Raw genomic sequence first — 26,979 nt, 5'->3', positions numbered from 1 at the left:
CTATAAATTTTATCTGCCTCTCCAGCTCAACTTGTTCCCTCCCTCCCCATTCTCTATCAAATGATCATAACTAAAGAATCATAGCATTTATAGATTTCTCAGGACTTGAGTAGCCCTCATTGCCAACAAAAGAATCTGAAACGCAGTACATGGATGCAATGTCAAAAATGACAGAATGATCTTGGTTCATTGCCAAGGTAAACCATTCAACATCACAGCTGCTGTTTTTATTCAGTTGCTCAGGTGTGTCTGAACTTTGTAACCCCATGGACTGCAGCACTCCAGGCTTCCCTGCCCATCACCATCTTCCAGATCTTGCTCAAACTCATGTCCATTTAGTCAGCGATGCCATCCAACCATCTCATCCTTTGTGGTCAACATCACAATAATCCAAGTCTATGCCCCAACCACTAATGATGAAGAAGCTGAAGTTGAACAGTTCTATTAAGATCTTCAAGACCTTCTGGAACTAACACCAAAAAGAGATGTCCTTTTCATCAGTGGGGACTGGAATGCAAAAGTAGGATGTCAAGAGATACCTGGAGTAACAAGCAAGCTTGGCTTTAGAGTACAAAATGAAGCAGGGCAAAGGCTAACAGAGTTTTGCCAAGAGAACACACTTGTCAGAGCAAACACCCTCTTCCAATAGCACAAGAGAAGATACTACACATGGATATCACCAGATGGTCAATATATAAATCAGATTGATTATATTCTTTGCAGCTGAAGATGGAGAAGCTCTATACACTCAGCAAAACCAAGACCTGGAGCTGACTGTGGCTCAGATCATGAGCTCCTTATTGCAAAATTCAGGCTTAAATTGAAAGAGGTAACCGGTTGGATGGTATCACTGACTCAATGGACATGAGTTTGAGCAAACTCCAGGAAATAGTGAAGGACAGGGAAAGCTGGCACGCTGCAGTCCATGGTGTCACAAAAGGTTGGACATGATTTAGTGACTGAAAAACAACAACAAAGTGAGAAATTGATAGCAACACAGCAATTGTAGGGGACTTTAACTCCTCACATCAATTAATAGATCATCCATACAGGAAGTTAACAAGGAAACAGAAGTCTTAAATGAAACAGTAGAGCAGATGGACTTAATAGGTTCATACAAAACATTGTAGGAGAGGGTGGGATGATTTGGGAGAATGGCATTGAAACATGTATACTATCATGTAAGAATTGAATCACCAGTCTATGTCCGATGCAGGATACAGCATGCTTGGGGCTGGTGCACGGGGATGACCCAGAGGGATGTTGTGGGGAGGGAGGTGGGAGGGGGGTTCATGTTTGGGATCGCATGTACACCCGTGGTGGATTCATGTCATTGTATGGCAAAACCAATACAGTAGTGTAAAGTAAAATAAAGTAAAAATAAAAACTAAAAAATAAATAAATAAATAAATAAATAAATGTAGCAGAATATATGTTCCTCTCAAGTGCACATTGAACATTCGCAAGGAAAGACTATATGTTGGGACAAAAAACAAGTCTCAATAAATTTAAGAAAATTGAAATCATATCAGGCACCTTTTCCAATCATAGTGGAATGAAACTAGTAATCAACTACAAGAATCTTTAAGAATTATAAATATGTGGAGAATGAAAAACATACTACTGAACAACTATTGAGATAACAAATAAATCAAAATAGACATTGAAAGTTACCTGAAGACAAGTAAAAGTGAAAACATGGCATATTAAATATATTAGATGCAGCAAAAGTGGTACTAGAGAGAAGTTTATAGCAATAGAGGCTACCCCAAGATATAAAATTTAGGGTTTCCCTTGTGGTTTAGTGGTAAAGAATCTGCCTGCCAATGCAGGGACACAGGTTTGATCTCTGGTCTAGGAAGATCCCACATGCCACAGAGCAACTAAGCCCATTCATCACAACTATTGCACCTGTACTCTAAAGCCCAGGAACCACAACTACTGAGCTCAAGTGCTGCAACTACTGAAGCTTGAATGCCCTAGAGCCCACGTCAGCAACAAGAGAAGCCACTGAAATGAGAAGCCTGTACACTGCAACTAGAGAGTAGCCCCCTCTTGCTTCAACTAGAGAAAAGTCCACACAGCAATGAAGACTAAGCACAACCAAATATAAATAATAAAGAAAGAAAGAAACTTTTAAAAACAGAAATAATAAATCTCAAAGAAACTATCTGGAAACTATCTAACCTTACACATAAATGAACTAGAAAAAAAGGGGGAAAAATGAAGCCCAAAGTCAGTACAAGAAAAGAAATAATAAAGATCAGAGTGGAAGTAAATTGAAACAGAGACCAAAAAGATAATAGAAAAGGTCAAAGAAACTAAGAGTTGATTCTTTGAAATGATGAAAAGAAATATTAACAAACCTTTAGCTAGACACTAAGAAAAAAAAGAGAAAAGTAAAAGTCTCTGATAAATAAAATTAGAAATGAAAGAACAGAAACAATAACAGATACCACAGAAATACAAATAATTGTAAGACAATGATATGAACAAATAAATGTATATGTCAACAAATTGCCCAACCTAGAAGAAATGGACAAATTCTTTGAATCCCAATCTTCCAAGACTAAGTCATGAAGAAATAGAAAAATCTGAATAGACTGATCACTAATACAGAGATTAAAACAGTAAACAAAACCTCTAATAATCAAAAGTCCATGACCAGACAGCTTCCCAGGTGGTTTATACCAAACATTCAAAGGCGATGTAATATGTATTTTCCTCAAGTTTTTCTAAAAAAGAGGAGGGAACACTTCCTAACTTATTTCACAAGGCAAACATTATCTTGATACCAAAATCAAACAAGGACAACACATGCACACACACACAATTACAGGCCATTATCCCTGGTAAACATGGATGTAAAAAAATCTCAAAATATTAGCAAATCAAATACAATATCATCTCAATAGAGGCTGAAAAAGTATTTGACAAGATTCAATACCCACAAATGATAAAAATTCTCAACAAAATGGGTATAGAAGGAAGTACTTCAACATAGTGAAGGTCATAGACTACATATTATACATGTGTAGCTAACATCATACTCAATGGTGAAAAACCGAAAGCTATCCCTTCAAGAAAAGGAGTAAGACAAGGATGCCCACTCTCATCACTCTTATTAAACATAAAACTGGAAGTCTTAGCCAGAGCAAGAAAAATAAATAAAATGCACCTAAATTGGAAAGGGAAAAGTAAAACTGCCACATTTGAGGATGATATTATTTTATCTAAAGAAAATTCTAAAGATTTCATCAAATAACTATTTTCATTGATAAAATGCAACAAAATGAAAATAAACAAAGATGAGCCTTGGCAAATTTAAAAATTTGAAATGATATCAAGACTCTTTATAGATTACAACGCTAGGAGATTAGAAATAAACTGCTAGGAAAAATTATAAGAAACCAAACACATGGCAGTTAAACAATATGTTACTAAACAACAAATGGGTCACTGAAAGAATCAAAGAGGAAATTAAAAATACCTAGAGACAAATGAAAATGAAAGTGCAATAGTCCAAAACCTATGGGGTGCAGCAAAAGCAGTTCTAAGAGGGAAATTTATAAAATCTTACCTCAAGAAACAAGAAAAATCTCAAACAACCTAACTTTACACCTAGAACAACCAGAGAAAAAAGAACAAAAAATCCCTAAAGTTAACAGAAGGAAAGAAATCATAAAGATCAGAGCAGAAATAAATGAAGTAGAGACAAAGAAAACAACTGGAAAGATCAATGACACTAAAATCTTGTTCCTTGAAAAGATAAACAAAATTGATAAACTTTTAGCCAGACTCATCAAGAAAAAAAGGGAGAGGACTCAAAAAATTTGAAATGAAAATGGAGAAGTTATAATTGATCCACAGAAATATCAAGGATCATAAGAGACTACTATGAGAAAACTGTATGCCTATAAAAAGGACAACCTTGAAGAAATGGACAAATTTTTAGAAAGGTACAGTCTCCCAAGATTGAACCAAGAAGAAATAAAAAATATGGACAGATGACTCACAAGTACTGAAATTGAAACTATGATCGAAAAACTCTCAACAAACAAAAGTCCAGGACCTAAGGTCTTCACATCAGGTGAATTATATCAAACATGTAGAGAAGGGTTAAAACCCATCCTTCTCAAACTTTTTCCAAAAAAAATGCAGAAGATAGGAAACTTCCAAATTCATTCTATGAGGCCATCATCACCCTGATATCAAAATCAGAAAAACATATACCAAAAAAAAAAAAATTACAGGCCAATATCACTGATAGCACTAGTGGAAAAGACCCCACCTGCCAATGCAGGAGACCTAAGAGATGTGGGTTGGATCCCTGGGTCAGGAAGATCCGTGAAAGGAGGGCATGGCAACCTTCCACCATTCTTGCCTGGGGAACCCCATGGATAGAGGAGCCTGGTGGGCTATTGTGCATAGGATCAAAAACAGTTGGACACAACTGAAGCAACTTATGCACACATGCGTCACTGATAAACACAGACGCAAAAATCCTAAACTAGCAATACTAGCAATCTGAATTCAACAATACATTAAAAAGATCATACAACATGATCAAGTGGGATTCATCCCAGGGATGCAGAGTTTTCAATATCTGCAAATCAATCAATGTGATAAAACCACATCAACAAATTGAAGAATAAAAAACATATGATCATCTCAATAAATGCAGGAAAAGCTTTTGACAAATTACAGCACCGATTTATGATAAAAATCTTTGCAGAAAGTTGGCACAGAAAGAACATACCTCAACATAATAAAGGCTATATATGACAAACTGACTCACTGGAAAAGACTCTGATGCTGGGAGGGATTAGGGGCAGGAGGAGAAGGGGACGACAGAGGATGACATGGCTGGATGGCATCACTGACTCGATGGACGTGAGTCTGAATGAACTCCGGGAGTTGGTGATGGACAGGGAGGCCTGGCGTGCTGCGATTCATGGGGTCACAAAAAGTTGGACACGACTGAGCGACTGAACTGAACTGAACTGATGACAAACCTACAGCTAACATCATACTTAATGGTGAAAAGCTGCAGGCATTTCCTCTAAGTCAGGGCCAAGATAAGGAAGTCCACTCTCACCACTTTTATTCAACAGTTTTGGAAGTCCTAGCTACAGAAACCAGAGAAGAAAAAGAAGTAAAGGGAATTCAGTTGGAAAAGAAGTTCAATCACCACTCTTTGCAGATGACATGATGCTATAAATAGAATACCCTAAAGATGACACCAGAAAACTACTAGAGCTAATCAATGAATTTGGTAAAGTTGCAGGTTACAAAATTAACACACAGAAATCTTTTGCATTTCTATACACTTACAAGGAAAGATCAGAAAGAGAAATTCAAGAAACAATTCCATTTACCATCACATCAAAAAGATCAAAATAACTAGGAATAAATCTACCTAAGGAGTAAAAAGACCTGTATTCCAAAAACTATAAGATGCTGATGGAAGAAATTGAAGAAGACACACAAAGATGGAAAGATATTCCATGCTCATGGATTGGAAAACTCACTTTGTCAAAATGACTATACTACTCAAGGCAACCTACAAACTCAACACAATTCTTATCAAATTACCGATGACATTTTTTCACAGAGCTAGAACAGAAAATCTCAAGATATTTATGTAGACACAAAAGACCCTGAATAGCCAAAGCAATCTTGAGAAAGACCTGGAAGAATCAGGTCCCCAACTTCAGACTATACTATAAAGTTACTGTTATCAAAACAGTACGGCACTGGCACAAAAACAGAAATATAGTCCAAGGAACAGGATAGAAAACCCAGAAATAAACCCTTGCACCTATGGTTAATTAATTTATGACAAAGGAAGCAGGACTACGCAATGATTGAAAGAAACTCTCTTCAACAAATAGTGCTGGGAAAACTGGAAAGTTACATGCAAAAATGAAATTAGATCATTCTTTAACACCATACACAAAGAAGGCTCAAAATATATTAAAGGTCTAAATGTGAAACCAGACACTATAAAACTCCCAAGGGAAAACATAGGCAGAACACTCTCTGATGTAAATTGCAGCAATATCTTTTCTTGATCCAACTCCCAGAATAACGGAAATTAAAACAAAAATAACCAAATGGGACCTACTTAAACTCAAAAGATTTTGCATAGCAATGGAAACAATAAAAAATGAAAAGACAATCCACAGGTTGGGAGAAAATATTTGCAAATGATGTGACTGACAAGGGATTAGACTCCATCATTTATAAACAGCTCACGACACTTAACAGCATCAAAACAAACAACCCAATCAACAAATGGGTAGAAGACCTAAGTAGACATTTCTCCACAGAAGACATACAAATGGTCAAGAGGCACATGAAAAGATGTTCAACACTGCTATTTATCAGAGTAATGGAAATCAAAACTATAGTGAGTTATCACCTCACACCAACCAGAATGGTTGTCATCAAAAAATCCACAAACAATAAATGCTAGAGAGGGTGTGGAGAGATGGGAACCCTTGTGGGCATGAATGTAAGTTGGAAAAGCCACTATGGAGAATGGTATGGAGGTTCTTTAAAAAACTAAAAATTGAGCTACCATATGACCCTGCAATCCAACTCCTGGGCATATATCCAGAGAAAAACATGATCCAAAAGGATACATGCACCCTAACATTGTAGCACTGTTTACAATAGCCAAAACACGAAAGCAACCTAAATGTCCACCCATAGGGAAATGGGTAAAGATGTAGTACATATATTCAATGGAATATTATTCAGCCATTAAGAAGAATGAAATAGTGCCATTTGCAGCAACATGAATGGATCTAGAGATAGTCATACTGAGTGAAGTAAGTCAGATAGAGAAGGAGAAATACCACATGACATCCATTATATGTGGATTCTAAAAAGAAATGATACAGATGAACTTACTTACAACACAGAAAGAGACTAATAGACTGAGAGAATGAATTTATGGTTGCTGGTGGGAGGGGTGGGGAGAACTTTGTGATGGACATGTACACTCTGCTATATTTAAAGTGGATAACCAACAAGGACCAACTGTATAGCACATGGAACTCTTATCAATGCTATGTGGCAGCCTGGATGGGAGAGGAATTTGGGGGAGAATGGATACATGTATATGTATGGCTGAGTCCCTTTGTTGTTCACTTGAAATGATCATAACATTGCTAACCATCTATACCTCAATTCAAAATAAAAGTTTAAAAAAATAAATCAAAAAATACTAGTATACCCATGGTGGATTCATGTTGATGTATGGCAAAATCAATACAATATTGTAAAGTAATTAGCCTCCAATTAAAATAAATAAATTTATATTAAAAATAAATAAATAAATAATAAAATACTCGTATTACCAAAAGCAATCTACAGGTTTATGGCAAGGCTTATCAAAATCCCAATGACAGATTTAATAGAAATAGAACAAACAATTATAAAACATATGGAACCATCAGTTCAGTTCAGTTCAGTCGCTCAGTCGTGTCCGACTCTTTGCGACCCCATGAATCACAGCACGCCAGGCCTCCCTGTCCATCACCAACTCCCAGAGTTAACTCAGACTCGCGTTCATCGAGTCAGTGATGCCATCCAGCCATCTCATCCTCGGTTGTCCCCTTCTTCTGCCCCCAATCCCTCCTAGCATCAAAGTCTTTTCCAATGAGTCAACTCTTCGCATGAGGTGGCCAAAGTAATGGAGTTTCAGCTTTAGCATCATTCCCTCCAAAGAAATCCCAGGGTTGATCTCCTTCAGAATGGACTGGTTGGATCCCCTTGCAGTCCAAGGGACCCTCAAGAGTCTTCTCCAACACCACAGTTCAAAAGCATCAATTCTTCAAGAAGTCAAAAAGTTAAAGCAATTTTGAGAAAAAAAAAAAAAAGAACAAAGCTGTAGGTATTATAATCCCTGATTTTAATCTATATTATAAAATTCTTGTAATCAAACAGCATGGTGTTGATAGAAAAACAGACACATATATCAATAAAACAAAATTGAGACCCCTGAAATAAACCCACAAATATGTGGAAAATTAATTTATGACAAAGGACTAAAGATCTTAGAATGGACAAAGATATTTTCTTCAATAAATGTTGCTAGGAAAACTGCACAGCCACAAAAAATGAAAGAAACAAACAAACTAGACCACTATCTCACAACATACAAAAAACTCTCAAAATAAAGACTTGAATGTAATGCCTGAAACCATTATACTCCTAGCAGAAAACATATGCAGTACACTCTTTGACAGTGATCTTAACAATATCTTTTTGAATATTTTCCTCAGGCAAGGGAAGCAAAAGCAAAAATAAGCAAAAAGGATTATATCAAACTGAATAGGACTATATCAAACTTCTGCACAGCAAAGGAAACCTTCCACAAAAATGAAAAGACAATCTACTGAATGAGAGAAAATATTTTTGAATCATATATCTTATAAGGGGTTAATGTCCAAAACATTTAAAGAACTCATGTAACTCAACAACAAAAAACCCTAAACAACCTACTTTAAAAATGGAGAGAAGAGCTATATGGACATTTTTCCAAAAAGACATAACAATGGCCAACAGGAATATTAAAATGTGTCCAAGATCATTAATTATTAGGACAATGCAAAATCAAAACCCCAGTGAGATATCACATCATGCCCATCAGAATGGCTATTTCCTAAAAGACAATAACAAATTATGGAAAGGAGTGTGGAGAAAAGTGAACCCTCTTATACTGTTGGTGGGAATGTAACTTGGTATAGCCACTATAGAACACAGTATGGAGATTCCTCAAAAATTAAGACTAGAACTACCATATGATACAGCTATTCCACTTGTGGATATTATACAAATAACATGAAAATACTAATTCAAAAAATATATGTAACTCTATGTTCATCACACCATTATTTATAATAGCTAAGATATGGGGGAAAACCTAAGTGCACAACAATGGATGAATAAGTAAAGATGTGATATATACAAAGGAATACTACTGTGTCATAAAAAGGTGAAATACTGTCATTCACAACAACATGGGTGAACCTTAAGCATATTATGCTAAGTGAAAGAAGAGAAAAACAAATACTGTATGATTTTGTTTATGTGGAAAAAGATAAAAAATAATCAATGAACAAAAAAAAAACACAAAATAAATGAACAAACCGAACTAAAACAAAACAAACATGCAGATGCAAAGAACAGAGCAATGGTTACCAGAGGGGAAGGAGCGGGTGAAATGAGTAAAGGGAATAAACTGTATGGTGATGGATAGAAACTAAATTCTTGGTGGTGAGCATGCCATAATGCATACAGAAGTAGAAATAAATAAATGACAGCAAAAATTATATTAATAAATAATATCAATTCAAAAAGATACATGCACACCACTGTTCACAGGAGCATTATTTATATTGCCAAGACATATGGAAGCAACCTAAACGTCCATCGAGAGATGAATGGATAAAGAAGATGCAATATATGTGTGTGTGTCTGTGTGTGTGTCTGTGTGTGCATGATCAGTTACTCAGTTGTGTCTCTTTGCGACCCCATGGACTATAGCTTGCCAGTCTCTTCTGTTCATGGAATTTTTCAGATAAGAATACTGGAGCGGGTTGCTATTACCTATTCCCGGGGATCGTCCCAACCCAGGGATCAAACTTGAGTCTCTTGTGTCTCCTGCACTGGCAGGCAGATTCTTTACCACTAGGGCCACCTGGGAATCCTCTCTCACTCTGTGTGTGTGTGTGTGTGTGTGTGTGTGTGTGTGTGTGTGTGTGTGTATGCATATATTGTATGGAATACTAGTCAAACAAAAATAGAATGAACTAATGTCATTTGAAGAAACATGGATAGATCTAGAGATTATCATAATAAGTAAAGTAAGTCAGAAAGAGAAAGACAAATATGGTATCACTAATATTCATGGAATCTAAAATATGACACAAAGGAACTTATTTTATGAAACCTTAAAAGAGTCATAGACATAGAGAACAGCCTTGCAGCTGCCAAGGGGGGAGTCATGTGGAGGATGGATGGATTGGGAATCTGGGATTAGCAGATACATACTATTATATATAGAATGGATGAACAAGGTCATACTATATAGCACAAGGAACTATATTCAATATCCTGTAATAACCTATAATGGAAAAAATAATACCATTATTATTAATTTATTTCACAAATAATGAGTACCTACTATGTGACAATCAGGCATTGTTCTAAGTACTTGGGATATAGGAGTAAATAGAACAGCCAAAAATCCCTCCCTCATAAAGCTTACATTCTAGTGATTATTGTGAATGGTTTCTATATTCTTGGGCTTCCCTGGTAGCTCAACTGGTAAAGAATCCACCTGCAGTGCAGGAGACCCTGGTTCAATTCCTGGGTCAGGAAGATCCCCTAGAGAAGGAATAGGCTAAGTGAAGTCGCTCAGTCGTGTCCAACTCTTTGCGACCCCGTGCACTGTTGCCCTCCAGGCTCCTCCGTCCATGGGATTCTCCAGGCAAGAATACTGGAGTGGGTTGTCATTTCCTTCTCGAGGGGATCTTCCCAACCCAGGGATCAAACCCAGGTCTCCCACATTGTAGGCAGATGCTTTAACCTCTGAGCCACCAGGGAAGCCCAGGAATAGGCTACCTACTCCGGTATTTTTGGGCTTCCCGGATGGCTTAGCTGGTAAAAAATCTGCCTGCATTGTGGGAGACCTGGGTTCAATCGATGGGTTGGGAAGAGTCCCTGGAGGAGGGCATGGCAACCCACTCCAGTATTCTTGCTTGGAGAATCCCCACGGATAGAGGAGCCTGGCAGGCTACAGTCCATAGGGTCGCAAAGAAGATTTCAACATTAGTAGTAATAAACCGGAACAGATTTCTACTTAAATACCTACAACCTCATAAGTGTTTCAAGGTGCAAAGTAGTTGAGGTCATTTCTCTTTCTCTTGGAATTCCCAAGCACTTACCCTCCTTGTGGTGAGCCAGGGGCCGAGGTGCTGATCTCTTTATGTGGAAAGAGGGGGCCTTAGTGGTCCCAGGGCCTGGCACAGGTCCATTGCTGGCCTTTGGTATGGCCTTGGTCCCTCCATCCTGCAGCCTAGACACCAATTTCCCCACGTCCACCTCGAGGCAGGTCTCCAACTTGACATCTGAAACAAGCCTGCTTGGGGACTTCCTCCCAGGATCTGCTTCCACACTTTTTTGCATAGGCATTTTGGGGTATTGTGGTGGCTTGGGGGGTTCTATGCTGCTGATGATAGTACCATTGGGTGTTCTATGTTGAATTTCATCTAGGAAAAGTTGGTGTAGAGGAAAGATTAATGACAACCTTTATCACCTTTTCATTTTTAGACATGTAGACACAAGATTACAAAATTATATACATATTCAAAGGAGCTTTTGTTATGGAACAAATCAATGATATCCCACAAAAATCAGTCTCTACCTACCCCACTTCATGTGGAGACACAGGTCTCATAATACAAGGAATTCAATTATTTTCATGACCACAATTGAGCAAAACCACAATATGCCAAGATTATATTACTTTCAAATACAGACATCAGGTAATCCTCAACTATTTCTATTTATCTCAAAAGTTATTTATAAATATCTCTAATATTTCAGTGTAATGTGCTAAACTGAATTTAACTTCTTTTCCCATCCTCAACTAGCCACTTTATGGCCTTCCCCTAGCTATTGTGGTTTACAATTTCCTGTGACAATAGCATATGCTTTTCAGTTGTCTTATGTCTTAATTAAAGTTTTGAGACTCTAATGAGAGCCAAGGATATTCTCCCTAGAAAAATTAACCTACACAAATACATGTAAAATTTTGAAAACCAATTTTAAGAGATTCATAGAGCCCCCTGAATCTGTTAATGAACAGCTAATTGAGAACTCCTGCTATATGGAAATTGTCACCTTCCTTGGTAATAGAAAACTTGTGTCAGAGTGTAGTGGTTAAGAACAGAGGTTCTGGTCAGCTAAATGAGACCTGAGAGATATGTCAAGCAATTAAAACACATGGGTCCTATTTGGATCCTGATTAATTTTTTTTAAATGTAAGAAGGAGAATTAGGACACTGACCAGATAGTTACTGCTTTTATGGAATTACTATTTTGTTTAGTTTCTTTTATGTATGATAATGGTATTGAGGTTTTGGTTAAAAAAGAGTCTTCATCTTTTACATGTACATACTGAAGCATTTATGGAAGAAATGACATAATGTCTGTTTTAGGGAAATGGGTAAGGGTATAGATGAAACAAGATTGGGCATGTAGTTGTAAATGTTGAAGCTGGGCAATATGGACATGTGGAATATGTTATGCTGTATGTTATACTGTATATTTTTTTTATTAAATATACAATTTCCTTTTACATTTGAAACTCTCCACAATAAAGTTTTAAAAGAACTGCAGGTTCTGGAGCCAGTTGTGCTACTTACCAACTGCGAGATCTTGGGCAAGTTCATACTCTTTCTATATCTAAAATTTTCTCCTCAGTAAAAGAAATAATAGTAGTACCTACCTCATGAGGTTGTGGTGATGATTACATGAGGTAGTATACTTATTTCAGTGCCTGGTACATAACAAACACTCAATAATTGCTAGTTATTATTTATACTATTATGTTCTCAGTAGGCAGTGGGGCAAGAGTTTCCATGGGGAAAGAAAGAGTAAGTCTTGTTTCAAAGAATTTTTCCACAAGAGTTTTCTTTTTCTTGGGAGCTTTTTATTGATGACTGCCTGCTGCTACCACCATAAGGGTTAGAGCCAAGGAGTTCCTCTATAGCTCCCCTACTTTGGTCCCAGGGTAGATACATAGCCCTGCTTTTATTAACCCTAGTACAACTGCCATCAGACTAGTCAAACAAAAAATATCAAAGACTCATTAATAATAATACTACTGACATAGCTCAAAAGTGCAATGTAATTAGATCACATGCTTCCGGAAGATGCCTTGTGGCAGAGGCCATCTAACCTACAGCACTTAGGATTAACCTTAAGCACATGTACCTTCTAGAAAGTATGAAGTAAATTCTTATGTCACACATGAAGTGATATAAATTCATTCTCCCACATGCTTTGAGTCTAACATCTCAGTTACATGTTTCTATCTGAATGCTTTCTTTTGGTGAAGAAACTCTAGGAAATTCCATCCCTGTTCTCACTTAGGGAAAGCAACAGCGATTGGTCATGCTCTATGGTATCATCACCATCTCAATACAGTAAAAGAAGGTCCAATCTCATAAAGATGATCCACAAACACAGTCTCAGGCCACTACCTTCCACATTGGAAAGGATCTTTTCCTGGCTTGGAAATAAGACATATGATGATAGCAGCAGTAAGGATTTGGAACTAGGCCATTCTGCCAGGAAAACCATTTCAAGGCTCTGGGATATGCTGAATAATAAAGATAAAATGGTAATAATTATAATAATGACAATGATAAAAATAATGCTAGTAGATACCATTATTTAAACACTTTCTTTGTGTCAGGGCCTGTTCTAAGTGCTTTACATGGATTATCTCTCATAACCTTCAAAACTACTCTGTAAAATTGTTATCAGTCCCATTTTACAGATAAGAAATCAACCCTAAAAGTCTCAGTGTCACAAAACTAATATGTTAGGGCCAGTTTTCATAGCTTGAAGTCTGTTTTCAGAGTACATACTCTTTCTGAAGACAGCGTTCATTGCTCCTGTTGGGTAATAAGAGCTCAGCATCATCCCCTTTCTCTAACCAGCCATCTTTTTCCATGGGAAAATACAAAAGCCAGCTTCAGAAACTGCAGAGAACTAGGAGTGAATAAGTATCAGAAAAGGAGGCCTCATAAATAGGCAAGTGGCCAACTAGAGGCCTCTCTTCTAAGTGTAGGCAAGTGATGGGGAATAGCTTTAAGAGGTTGTACACTAGTCCAGCAGGAGAAATAGATCAATTATTATAATACAGGTAGAATCATGCAAATAAGCACTATGAGAATGACAGTGCTAATTCTTTCTGGTGATGTTGAAGAAAATTTTGTGAAAGAGGTAATGTTGAGCTAGGCCTTGAAGGATTGCAATAGACGGAAAAAAGAAGGAAAGGGAATTTCAAAGAGAGAGCAGCTTGAAAGAATGAAAGTTCATGGTTTGTTTACGAAAATGTAAAAGAAAATACTTAGTATGGTTTGAGCATAGGAACGAATTTTAGGTAACAAGTGTGAGTAGTTGGAGAAGAGTTATTAAGGTAGGGTGGGGCTATATCATGAATGCCATGTTCAGGGATATGAATTTTATCATTGGGCTACAGAGGACCATGACTTTTTTTCACAGAAAAGTGGCACTATCACATGTATTTTTTGGATATACCCTTAGGTTCATGACGAAGAGTAGACTGAACTAAACAGACTAGAGGAGACTGGAGGTAGGGAGACCAAATGGGGGCTGCTGGATCTAAACTGGAGTGGCAGCAGCAGCAAAGAGAGACGGATTTAAGGGCCATTAAGGGAGTGGAATGCACAGGGCTTAGATATGGAGATGTGAGGGAGTCCATGACGATAGTGAAAGAATTCATTATAATACTATATATGAGGGGAATAACAAGTTTAGAGGTAAGATAATGAAATGCTACTGGTAAAGAACAGTGGTGAGTAGAGGGATTTGTTCTTTCTCAGAACAGCGTTCAAAGAGGTTATAGGAAGTACAATATTACAGTAGATAAATGAGCTCTGGAATAAGACCAATGCAAGTTGCTTTTCTGTAATTCATTAGCTGTGTGAATTAGGCAAACTACACACCATCTCTAAGCCTCTAATGCTTGTTCTATGAGAAGTGATGAGGATTAAATGAATATGAATTCACACCCATTTAGGATGGCTAGAATTAAAAGATAACAAGATATGGAAACAACCTAAGTATCCATCAGTGGATGAATAAATACTTTGTTTGTTTGTTTCAGACTTAAAAAAGAAAGATCTCCTGCCATTCATTTGCTATAATATATATGAATCTAGAAGATATTATGCTAAGTGAAATAAGCCAGACAAATAAAGAAAAAAATTACATAACTTCATTTATATGTGGAATGCTTAAAAGTCAAATACTTAGAAGCAGAGAGCACAGTGGTTACCAGGAGCAAGAGGATAGAGAAAATGGGGAGATGTTGGCCAAAGGATAGAGTTGCAGTTATATAGGATGAATAAGCCTAGAAATCTAATGTATACCATAACAAGTATAGCTAACAATACAGCATTGAATAATGGAAATTTGTGGAGAGTGGATTTCAGGTACTGTCATCCAAAATAAATAAATAAATACATGTCTATTAGCTTGACTGCAATAATCAATTCACTATGTATATGTGTATTAAATCATCACTTTGTGTAACTTGAACATATACAATTTTACTAAATTAAGACACAAAAGAGTGCTGGCAAAAATGCAGAGAAATTGGAATTGTCATACATTATTGGTGGGAAAGTAAAATGGTGCACCTGATTCTAAAAATAGCCTCAAAATGATTCCTCGAAGATAAAATATACAGTGATTGTATGACCCAGAAATTCCACTCTTATATATACACCAAGAATCACTGAAAACATACATCCACATAAAAATCTGTGCATAAAGGTTCATAGCAGTATTATAGCAAAAAGTGGAAACAATCCAAGTATCCAGCAAATGATGAATGATAAACAAAATGTGTTATAGCCATATAATACAATATCGCTCATTCATAAGAGAGAATGAAGTATTGATACATGCTTCATAATGGATGAACCTTGAAACAATTATCCTAAGAAGCCAGCCACAAAAAGACCACAGATTGTATGATTCCATTTATATGAAATTTTCTCAGAATAGGCAATCCATAGAGACAGAAAGTAAATTAGTGATTATCAGGAATAAGGGAGAAGGGAAGTATTGGGAGGTACAAGGCTCTTTTTGGATGATGAAGATGTTCTGGAAATAGACTGTTGCACAAGCTTATGAATATACTAAATGCACTGACCTACCTTTGAAAAGGGTGAATTTATGTCATATGAAATATATCTCAGTTAAAAAAAAAAAAAAGGTATGGCTAGGGTAGGTGCCCAATGGTGAACTTCTGGCATGAAGGCCTCATCACAAAGAGGGGCAAATTAAGACCCAGAATAAGGAAATGATTAGCCCAAGTTATTGAGCAAGCTAGGAGCCAAGAGGAAATTTATCCCAGGTCTACCAACACCTAGTTCATTCATTTATTACACATATTTATTGAGGACATATGATATGCTGGATACTATGGGATACAGAGTGAAAATTTTCTGCTGGCATAGAAATTATATTTTCTGATGTGTATTTGGGGAGATGTGAATAGACAAATAAGTGAGTTTATCCAATTAAAATGAGATTATGGAACAACAGGGTAAGCACTTAATGTTCCCTTTCACTTTTCCCTAAATGCTACATCATCTCCTAAGGAGGTGATCCCTTAAGTTGGGTGATCTTTTTCTCTTCATTATTCCCTCTACACCCACTCATTTATTCTACAAGTATTTACTGAACACATGCAATATACAGGAATTGTTCTAGAGGCTGGTGATGAAAGTGGATCTGACATTCTATTGAGAAAGACAAACAATAATCATGCTATTAAATATTAATGGCAGCAAGTGACATGAATAAAATAATACAGTTTAAAGGACAGACAGTAATGGAGGAGGAGAAAGATCTATTTAAATAAAGTACTCAGAGAAGGTCTCTATGAAGAGATGTCATTTAGCAGAGATCTGAATGAAGGAGTGAAATTGCAAAGTTTTGGAGGAAGAATGTTCAGGACCAAGAAAACAGCAAATGAAAGGGCCCTTGGGTAAGTCTGACATCTATAAGAAACAGCATAACCAGTGAGATCAGAGCAGAGAACAAAGGGTGCATAGAGATAGTGAAGTTCAGAAATGAGATAAAAAACGTATGTGCAGACCATATAAAGCAAAATAAAATGTAAATTTTCTTCTAAAAATTAAGAGAAATCACTGGAAATTTAGATCAGAGGGAATGATATGATCTGCTTTCCAGTTTTAAAAGACTGTATATCTTACTGGCTGCTGCAGAGAACAAACTGTTGTCAGGCAAGAAGAAAAGTAAAGATAATAGTTTGGAAGCTCCTGTAGCCACTCAAGTAAAAGATGATGCTGGCTCAGCTAGTAAGGTAGCAGTAGGAATTAGTAGGTTCAGCATATAATGTGCACATAGAGCTAACAGGAATTGCTGATGAATTAGATATGAGGGAAAAAGCTAAGACAATAGTCAAGGATGATCTGAAAGTTTTTGACCTTACTAACTAGGTGACTGGTACTGCCAATTCATCTGGGCTGAGTGAAACACAATCTGGAATCAAGGTTGCAGGGAGAAATATCAACAACCTCATATATGCAAATGATACCACTCTAGTGGCAGAAAGTGAAGAGGAAATAAAGAACCTCTCGATGAGGGTGAAAGAGGAGAGTGAAAAAGCTGGCTTAAAACTCAACATTCAAAAAACTAAGATCATGACATCTTGTCCCATCACTTCATGGCAAGTAGATGGGGAAAAATGGAAACTGGTAGATTTTATTTTGGGGGGCTCCAAAATCACTGCAGATGGTGATGACTGCAGCCATGAAATTAAAAGATGCTTGCTCCTTGGAAGGAAAGCTATGACCAACCTAGACAGCATATTAAATAGCAGAGACATCACTTTGCTGACAAAGTCCATATAGGCAAAGCTATGGCTTTTCCAGTAGTCATGTATGGATGTGAGAGTTGGACTATAAAGAAGGTTGACTGCCAAAGACCTGATACTTTCAAGTTGTGGTGCTGGAGAAGAAGTCTTGAGAGTACCTTGGACTGCAAAGAGATTGGAAATCAACCCTGAATATCCATTGGAAGGACTGTTGTTGAAGCTGAAGCTCCAATATTTTGGCCACATGATGTGAAGAGCTGACTCACTGGAAAAGACCCTGATGCTGGGAAAGACTGAAGAAAAAAGGAGAAGGGGGTGGCAGAGGATGAGATAGTTAAGATAGTGTCACCAACTCAATGGACATGAATTTGAGCATACTTCAGAGACAGTGGAGGACAGAGGAACCTGGCATGCAACAGTTCATGGGGTCACGAAGAGTTGGGCATGACTTAGTGACTGAACAACAACAAAAACATTGCCAATTACTTACACGAGGGAGACCAGAGGAAAACCAGATTGAGGAGGAATAGGCAATCTAGGGTATTTGTACATTTTAAAATTGGAGATTTCCTTGAGTCATCTAAGGAGAACTGTTGCGCAGTGAGTTTAAGATGGGAAGAAGGAAGATAATACTCCCAGATATACAAATTTGGATATCATCCTCATATTTAAAAGATATTTAAAGCTGTGAGACAATGCAATCATGAAGGAAACAAATATAGACAGAAAAGCGGACTGAGAAATACAAAACACAACTCTGGGACCTTCCAACATGCAGAAATTGAGAAGAGAAGGAAAATCAAGAGGAGACTTGAGATGGAATGTCTAGTGAGGCAGAAGGAGAGTTTGGTGTCCTGAAAGCAAAATGAATAAAATGTTTCAAGAAGGAAGAATTAGTAAACTGAAATGCTGCTCACAAGCTGAGTATGTTTAGAATAGTGGAATAGCACATGGAGATTGCTGGTTATTTTGACAAAAAATGGTCTCCACAGAGTACTGAGGAGAAAGGCCCATTTAGAATTGGTGCAGGTTCCATACTAACAATTACTCTCCTCAATGGCATTTATTTGTTTATCTGTCTATTATCTATTTCCATTTAGCCTATAAACTCCTTGAGGCCAGGGATGGTGTCTTAATTCCACCTAACCCAGTACTTATTCAATCCATGTGAGCTGATTTCCTCTCCAACTTTATTGGGATAAAATTGACAAACATTGTATATGTTTAAGGTATACAATATGATATTTTGATATATGAATATATGTTAAATGAGTACCACACTCAATCTAATTAACATATCAATCACCTCACATAGTTTCCATTTTTTATGTGTGATAAGAACAGTTAAGATCTACTCTTTTCATAAACTTCAAGTATACAATATAGTATTATTACCGACAATCACAGTGTTGTATCATATTTCCAGAATGTATTCATCCTGCACAACTGAACCTTTGTACTCTTTGATCAACACCTCCCCATTTCACTCTCCCCCAAGTCTCTGGCAACCACCATTCTATTCTCTGCTTCTATGAGTCTGACATTTTTAGATTTCACATATAAGTGAGATCATGCAGCATTTGTCTTTCTGTGCTTGGTTCATTTCATTTAGCATAAAGTCCTTCAGGTTCATCTATGTCACAAATTATACACTTTCCTTCTTTTTATCTAAGCTGAATAATATTCCATTATGTGTGTGTGTGTCTGTGTGTTTCTGAGTAAGTATCTGTGTACCTCTCGCATTTTCTTTATCCATTCACCTGTTAATATTTCACTTTGATATTTCCGTATCTTGGCTATTGTAAATAATGCTGCAATGAACATGACAGGGCAGATATCTTTTTGATATACTAATTTCATTTCCTTTGGATATATATTCAGAAATAGAATTACTGCTAGTGTTGATTTTTAATTGACACAGTTGGTAACTATTATTCTATGGACAACCAAAAAGAAGTAGCATGATCACAAAATATGAAGAATTATTAGTAAGTGGCATGAATGAAACAAACTAAGGGCATAGGCAAACAACCAAGGAGAGCCACTTTGGGTGTGGTTAAGGAGGGTCTTTTGGAGAGGTGGCATTTATCTGGACCAGGTCTCAGGACCTGGAGCATGAAAATGACCCAGTCATGTGAAGGTGCAGGGCAAAGTGTCCAGCAAAGGGAATGGCAAGTGCAGAGGCCTGGATTATGAGGCATGCTAGAGATCTTGAAAGAACCTGATATACCTGGAGGATAGGGATGATTTATGTATCAGTAGTTCATTCCTGTGTGTTATTGCTGAGTAGTACTCCATTGTATGTATATGCCACAACAGGTTTGTTCATTTGTCAGTTAACAAACATTTAGGTTGTTTACAGCTTTGGGCTGGTATGTACAAAGCTGCTATAAATATTCAAATGTTAGTCTTTGTGAAGCCATGTTCTGACTGTTTTTTGTCTTTCTTTTTGGGTATGGGTCATGCTTCCTTGTTTTATTACATATCATATTTTTATTGAAAACTGGACAGTTTAATATAGCATCTCGGGAAATCAGATTCTCTCTCCTCCCTGATTTGTTGTTGTTGCTATTTGTTTTAGTTATTGTTGTTAGTTTGTTTACTGACTTTTTCCACCCATTTCTGTTAAATCTTTATCATTTGTCAAGTGTGGCCCTCAAAGACAATGCTTAGTTAGCTTTTTGGTTAGCTAATGATTAGGCAGAGATTACTTTAAAACACCAAGCACCAATATGACTCCAAGTCTTTGAAACGGGGTTTTGTATGAATGTTTGAGCATACCTTGGACATTCAACCAGGCAATTGACAAATTTATATGGTAGTTTTTTAAAATTTTTTTGAGAAACCTACATACTGTTTTCCATAATAGCTGCACTAATTTGCATTCAGTTCAGTTCAGTTCAGTCAAAGAGGTTCCCTTTTCTCCAAATTCTTCTCAACACTAATTATCTTTTGTCGTTTTTTGGTAATAATCATCCTAATAAGTGTGAGGTGATATTTCATTGTTGTTTTGATGTTCATTTCCTTGGTGATCAGTGATGTTGAGCAACTTTCCATATATCTTTTGACCATTTATATGTCATGTTCTAAGAAATGTCTATTTAGGTACTTTGACCTTTAAAAACTGGGTTAATTCTTGAGTAGTATGAGTTCCTTATTTATTTTGGACATTAATCCCTTATTAGATATATGGTTTGCAAATATCTTCATATAATTCTGTAGGTTGTCTCTTCACTTTCTTGATTGTTTCCTTTGCTGTGAAGAAGCTGTTTAGCATTCTGTAATCACATTTGTCTATTCTACTTTCGTTGCTTGTACTTTTTGAGTTATATCCAAACAAATCACTGCCCAGATGAGACAATTCCAAGTAGCTTTCCCCCTACCATTTCTTTTGGTAGTTTTACAGCTATAGGTCTTACATTTATGTCTCTAATCCATTTTGAGATCTTTGTACACTGTGTGAGATAAAGATCCAGTTTCTCTGCATGTGGATATCCATTTTCCCTAATACCATGTATTGAAAAGACTATACTTTCCCATTGTGTAATCTTGACCCCATTGTCAAAGGTTAACTGACCATAAATGTGTGTACTTTTTCTCGCTCATTATTCTATTTCATTGGTCTATATGTCTGCTGTTATGCCAGAACTATACTGTGTAGGTTACTATAGTTTCATATTATATTTTAAAATCAGAAAGTGTGGTATCTTCAAGTTTGCTCTTCTTTCTCAACATTGCTTTGCATATTTGGAGTCTTTTTCTTGAGGTTTATATAAAACATAACAGTTTGTTTGAAGCTAGCAAAGTAACATTGACTATATACAATAACTGTACATTTTAATTTTCCTTACCTCTCCATTTTATGTTATTGATGTCATAATTTATAGATTTTTAGATTGTGTATCTATTAATAAATTATTGTACATAAAGTAATTTTAAATACTTTTGTATTTTCACTTTCATACTAGAGTTAAAAGTGATTTACACATCACTATTACAGTAGAATATTGTGAATAGGGTTATATTCTTATCTTTAAAAATTTGGTTTATACTTTCAGGTTTTCATATTGTTTATGTCCATTAATTTCAACTTGAATACCTGTTATAGTCAACAAAAGAATCTGAAATGCAGTACTTGGATGCAATCTCAAAAACGACAAAATGATCTATGTTTGTTTCTAAGGCAACCATTCAATACCACAGTAATCCAAGTCTGCCCTGACCAGTAATGCTGAAGAAGCTGAAGTTGAATGGTTCTATGAAGACCTACAAGACCTTCTAGAACTAACACCTCCAAAAGAAGTCCTTTTCATTATAGTGGACTGGAATGCAAAACTAGGAAGTCAAGAAATACCTGTAGTATCAGGCAAATTTGGCCTTGGAGTGGAGAATGAAGCAGGGCAAAGGCTAATAGGTTTTGCCAAGAGAATGCACTGGTCATAGCAAACACCCTCTTCCAACAACAGAAAAGAAGGCTCTACACATGGACATAACCAGATGGTCAATACCAGAATCACATTGATCATATTCTTTGCAGGCAAAAATGGAGAAGCTCTATATAGTCAGCAAAACCAAGACTGGGAGCTGACTGTGGCTCAGACCATGAGCTCCTTATTGCCAAATTCAGACTTAAATTGAAGAAAGTAGGGAAGACCACTAGATCATTCAGGTACGACCAAATCAAATCGCTTAGGATTATACAATGGAAGTGAGAAATAGATTAAAGGGATTAGATCTGATAGACAGGGTACCTGAAGAACTATGGACGGAGGTTTGTGACACTGTAAATGAGGCAGGGATCAAGACCATTTCCAAGAAAAAGAAATGCAAAAAGGCAAAATGGTTGTATGAGGAGACCTTACAAATAGTTGTGAAAAGAAGAGAAGTGAAAGGCAAAGGAGGAAAGGAAAGATAAACCCAATTGAATGCAGAGTTCCAAAGAATACCAAGGTGAGATAAGAAAGCCTTCCTCAGCGATCAATGCAAAGAAATAGATGAAAACAATAGAATGTCAAGAAAATTAGAGATACCAAGGGAACATTTCATGCAAACATGGGCACAATAAAGGATAGAAATGGTACAGAAGCAGAAGATATTAAGAAGAGGTGGCAAGAATACACAGAACTATACAAAAAAGATATTCGTGACCCAGATAATCAGGATGGTGTGATCACTCATCTAGAGCCAGATATCCTGGAATGCAAAGTCAAGTGGGCCTTAGGAAGCATCACTACGAACAAACTTAGTGGAGGTGATGGAATTCCAGTTGAGCTATTTCAAATCCTAAAAGATGATGCTGTGAAAGTGTTACACTCAATATGCCAGTAAATTTGGAAAACTCAGCAGTGGGCACAGGACTGGAAAAGGTCAGTTTTCATTCCAGTCTCAAAGAACGTGTGTGGTCGCTCAGTTGTGTCTGACTCTTTGTGACCCCATGGACTGTAGCCTACGAGGCTCTTCCATCCATGGGACTTTCCAGGCAAGAGTACTAGAGTGAGTTGCCATTTCCATCTCCAGGGAATCTTCCCAACCCAGGGATTGAACCTGGGTCTTCTGCATTGCAGGCTTTACCCTCTAAGCCACCAGGGAAGCCCCAGTCCCAAAGAAAGGCAATGCCAAAGAATGCTCAAAGTAGTGCACAATTGCACTCATCTCACATGCTAGCAAAGTAATATTCAAACTTCTCCAAGCCAGCCTTCAACAGTGCATGAACCATGAACTTCCAGATGTTCTAGCTGGATTTAGAAAAGGCAGAGGAACCAGAGAACAAATTGCCAACATCCATCCGTTGGATCACGGAGAAAGTGAGACAGTTCCAGAAAAACATCTATTTCTGCTTTATTGACTATGCCAAAGCCTTTGACTGTGTGGATCACAACAAATTGGAACATTCTGAAAGACATGGGAATACCAGGCCACTTGACCTGCCTCCTGAGAAATCTGTATGCAGGTCAGGAAGCAACAGTTAGAACTGGACATGGAAAAACAGACTTGTTCCAAACCAGGAAAGGAGTACATGAAGGCTGTATATTGTCACCCTGCTTATTTATCTTATATGCAGAGTACATCATGAGAAACACTGAGCTGGAAGAAGCACACGCTGGAATCAAGATTGCCTGAAGAAATATCAATAACCTGAGATATGCAGATGACACCACCCTTATGGCAGAAAGTGAAGAGGAACTAAAAAGCCTCTTGATGAAAGTGAGGAGAGTGAAAAGTTGGCTTAAAACTCAAAATTCAGAAGACTAAGATCATGGCATCTGGTCCCACCACTTCACAGCAAATAGATGGGGAAGCAATGGAAACAGTGACAGACTTTATTTTGGGGGGCTCCAAAATCACTGCAGATGGTGACTGCAGCCATGAAATTAAAAGACGCTTCCTCCTTGATAGAAAAGTTATGACCAACCTAGACAGCATGTTAAAAAGCAAAGGCATTACTTTCCCAACAAAGGTCTTTCTAGTCAAAGCTATGGCTTTTCCAGTAGTCATGTATGGATAGGAGAGTTGGACTATAAATAAAACTGAGCACAAAAGAATTGATGCTTTTGAACTGTGGTGTTGGAGAAGACTCTGGAGAATCCCTGGGACTGCAAGGAGATCCAACCAGTCCATCCTAAAGGAAATCAGTCCTGAATATTTACTGGAAGGTCCGATGCTGATGCTGAAGCTGAAACTCCAATACTTTGGCCACCTGATGTGGAGAACTGACTCATCTGAAAAGACCCTGATGCTGAGAGAGATTGAAGGCAGAAGGAGGAGGGGACGACAGAGGATGAGATGGTAGATGACATCATCCACTCAATGGACATGAGTCTGAATAAGCTCCAGGAGTTGGTGATGGACAGGGAGGCCTGGCATGCTGTAGTCCATGGGATCGCAAAGAGTTGGATACAACTGAATGACTTAACTGAACTGGACTGACCCTCTTTTAGCATGTCTTATTGATTTATTTACTTGTTTTATTGAAATACAGGTGATTTACAATGTCGTGTTAGTTTCAGATGTACAGCACTGTGATTCAGTTACATATATTCTTTTTTATTGGAATATAGTTCCTTTACACTTCTACATCAGTTTCTGCTGTACGTCAAAGTGAATCTGCCAAATGTTTACACATATACCCTCTTTATTAAAATTTCCTTCCTAGTTAGGTTACCACTAACCTGGTTAGGTTAGAGCATTGAGTGGAGTTCCCTGTGCTATACAGCAGATTTTCATTAGTTACCTGTTTTACACATAGCAGTGTATGTATGTCAATCCCAGTCTCCCAATTCATCCTACTTCCCTTTTCCTCCTCCCATACATTTGTTGTATAAGTCAGTGTCTTTATTTCTGTTCTGCAAAAAGATCAACACTACCATATTTCTAGATTCCGTATATATGCATTAATATATGATATTTGTTTTTCCTTTTTGACTTATTCTCCTCACCTTCAGCTTCCTGCCAGAGTTACTGGTCCCTTTTTTGATTCCTCTTTTCTTTTTTCACTTCTTTCAATCTATCCAGTTTCAAGGACAGTTTTCTTTTCTTTTAGTTGTCCACAGTCTTCCACCAGTGTTTAGCAGGTGCTCTGTGAGAATCGTTATATTTGTATATGTATTCCTGATGTACTTGTGAAGAGACATGAATTCTGCATCCTTTTATCCCACCATCTTGACTCTTCTCTCTCTCTCTCTCTAAATATATATATATATACTTTTTTTAGATTCTTTTCCCTTATAGCTTATTAAAAAGACTGAGTGCACTTTCTTGTGTTATACAGTAGGTCCTTATTGACTATCTATTTTTTAAATATATTTTAACTAAAGGATAATTACAACATTTTGATTTTTTCCATACATCAACACATATATCTATTTTATATACAGTAATGTGTATGTGTTAATCCAAACATCCTAATTTATCCCTTCTCCACTTTCCCCTTTGGTTATCATAGGTTTGTTTTCTATGTCTGTGGGTCTATTTCTGTTTTGTAATTATGTTCATTTGCATCTGTTTCTTTATTGAGATTTTACATATAAGCAAATTTTGTATGATATTTGTCTTTCCCTGTCTGGCTTACTTCACTTAGTATGCTATCTTTTATTTATTTATTTATTTTTATTTTACTTTACATTACTGTATTGGTTTTCCCATACATTTGAACCAAGTCTATTGGTGATCAATTCCTTCAGGTTTGTTTGTCTGGAAAAGTTTTCTCTCTCCTCATTTCTGAAGGATTACTTTGTCTAATATGGTATTCCTGATTGGAAGTTATTTCCTTTCAGTACTGTGAAGATATCATCCCACTTTCTCCTGGCCTGCAAGGTTTTAGATGAGGAATCTGCTAATAGTATTATTGGAGTTTCCTTTTATTTGATGATTTGCTTTTCTCATGGTATGTTCAAAATTCTCTTCATCTTGGAATTTTGAGAATTTTATAAAAATGTTTCTGGCTAAAATCTCTTTATAATTTATTTGCATTTCTTTGGGCTTCGAGGATGCAGGTTTTCATTTCCTCCTCCAGATTTAGGAACTTTTGGTCCATTATTTCTTTAAATAAGCTTTGTACCCATTTTACTTTCTGTGCTCCTTCTGAGACTCCCTCCCATATGTGTATATTGGTTTGTATATGGTATCCCATTAGTTTCTTTTATAATATTTTTTCCTTTTTTTCCTCTGACTGGTTAATTTTAAGTGACCTGTCTTTGAGTGCAGTGATTCTTTCTTCTCCTCAGTTCCAGAATTTCTTTTTGGTTCTTTTTTATAATTTCCATGACTTTCTTGAACTTCTCATGCATCATTTTCCTGATTTTGTTTAGTTGTCTGAGTTCTCTTGTAGTTCACTGAGCTTCTTTAAGATGGTTATTTGGAATTCCTTTTCAGACAGTTCATAGATATCCATTTTATTAGGACCAGTTCATGTGCCTTATTTGGTCCCTTTGGTAGTGTCATGTTTCCCTGATTAATCCTCATCCTAGTGGCCTTTAGTTGGTGTTTCCCTATTTGAAGAACTAGGCACATCTTCCAGTCTTTATAGACTGGCTTTGGTGAGGAAAGCCTTTTATTCATCAGCACAACCAGGCCACCTGGCAGGCTCCACAGGTGAGCTTGCTGCTGGAGTCCTTGAGTAGGCTGATCTGGTGCCTGGGTCAGTGAATGGGCAAGCTTTCAGCCTGGATCTGCAGGGGATCAGCCTGGATCTTGAAGCCTAGGCCCAGGGGGCTAGCCTGGCACTGAGACAGACCTAGAGGCTTGGTCCACAGAAGACTGGACTAGAAGCTGAGCTGTGGTTACACCCTGGTGATTAG

The 26,979-nt window shown here is 37.1% G+C and overlaps 1 protein-coding gene across 1 annotated transcript in view; it reads right to left on the bottom strand.

Annotated features, from left to right (window-relative positions):
- Positions 1-26,979, bottom strand: part of OPHN1 (oligophrenin 1) — a 597,166-nt gene that overhangs the window by 13,174 nt on the left and 557,013 nt on the right. Inside the window, exon 20 of the mRNA XM_052663238.1 lies at positions 10,962-11,285. Coding sequence (XP_052519198.1) covers positions 10,962-11,285 — 324 coding nt within the window. The remainder of the gene's footprint in view (positions 1-10,961; positions 11,286-26,979) is intronic.

The sequence above is a fragment of the Budorcas taxicolor genome, chromosome X (genome assembly GCF_023091745.1).
Source record: "Budorcas taxicolor isolate Tak-1 chromosome X, Takin1.1, whole genome shotgun sequence".
NCBI classification, from domain to species: Eukaryota; Metazoa; Chordata; class Mammalia; order Artiodactyla; family Bovidae; genus Budorcas; species Budorcas taxicolor.
Note: the sequence above shows the minus strand (reverse complement) of the source record. Positions and strands in the feature narration are given on the sequence as shown.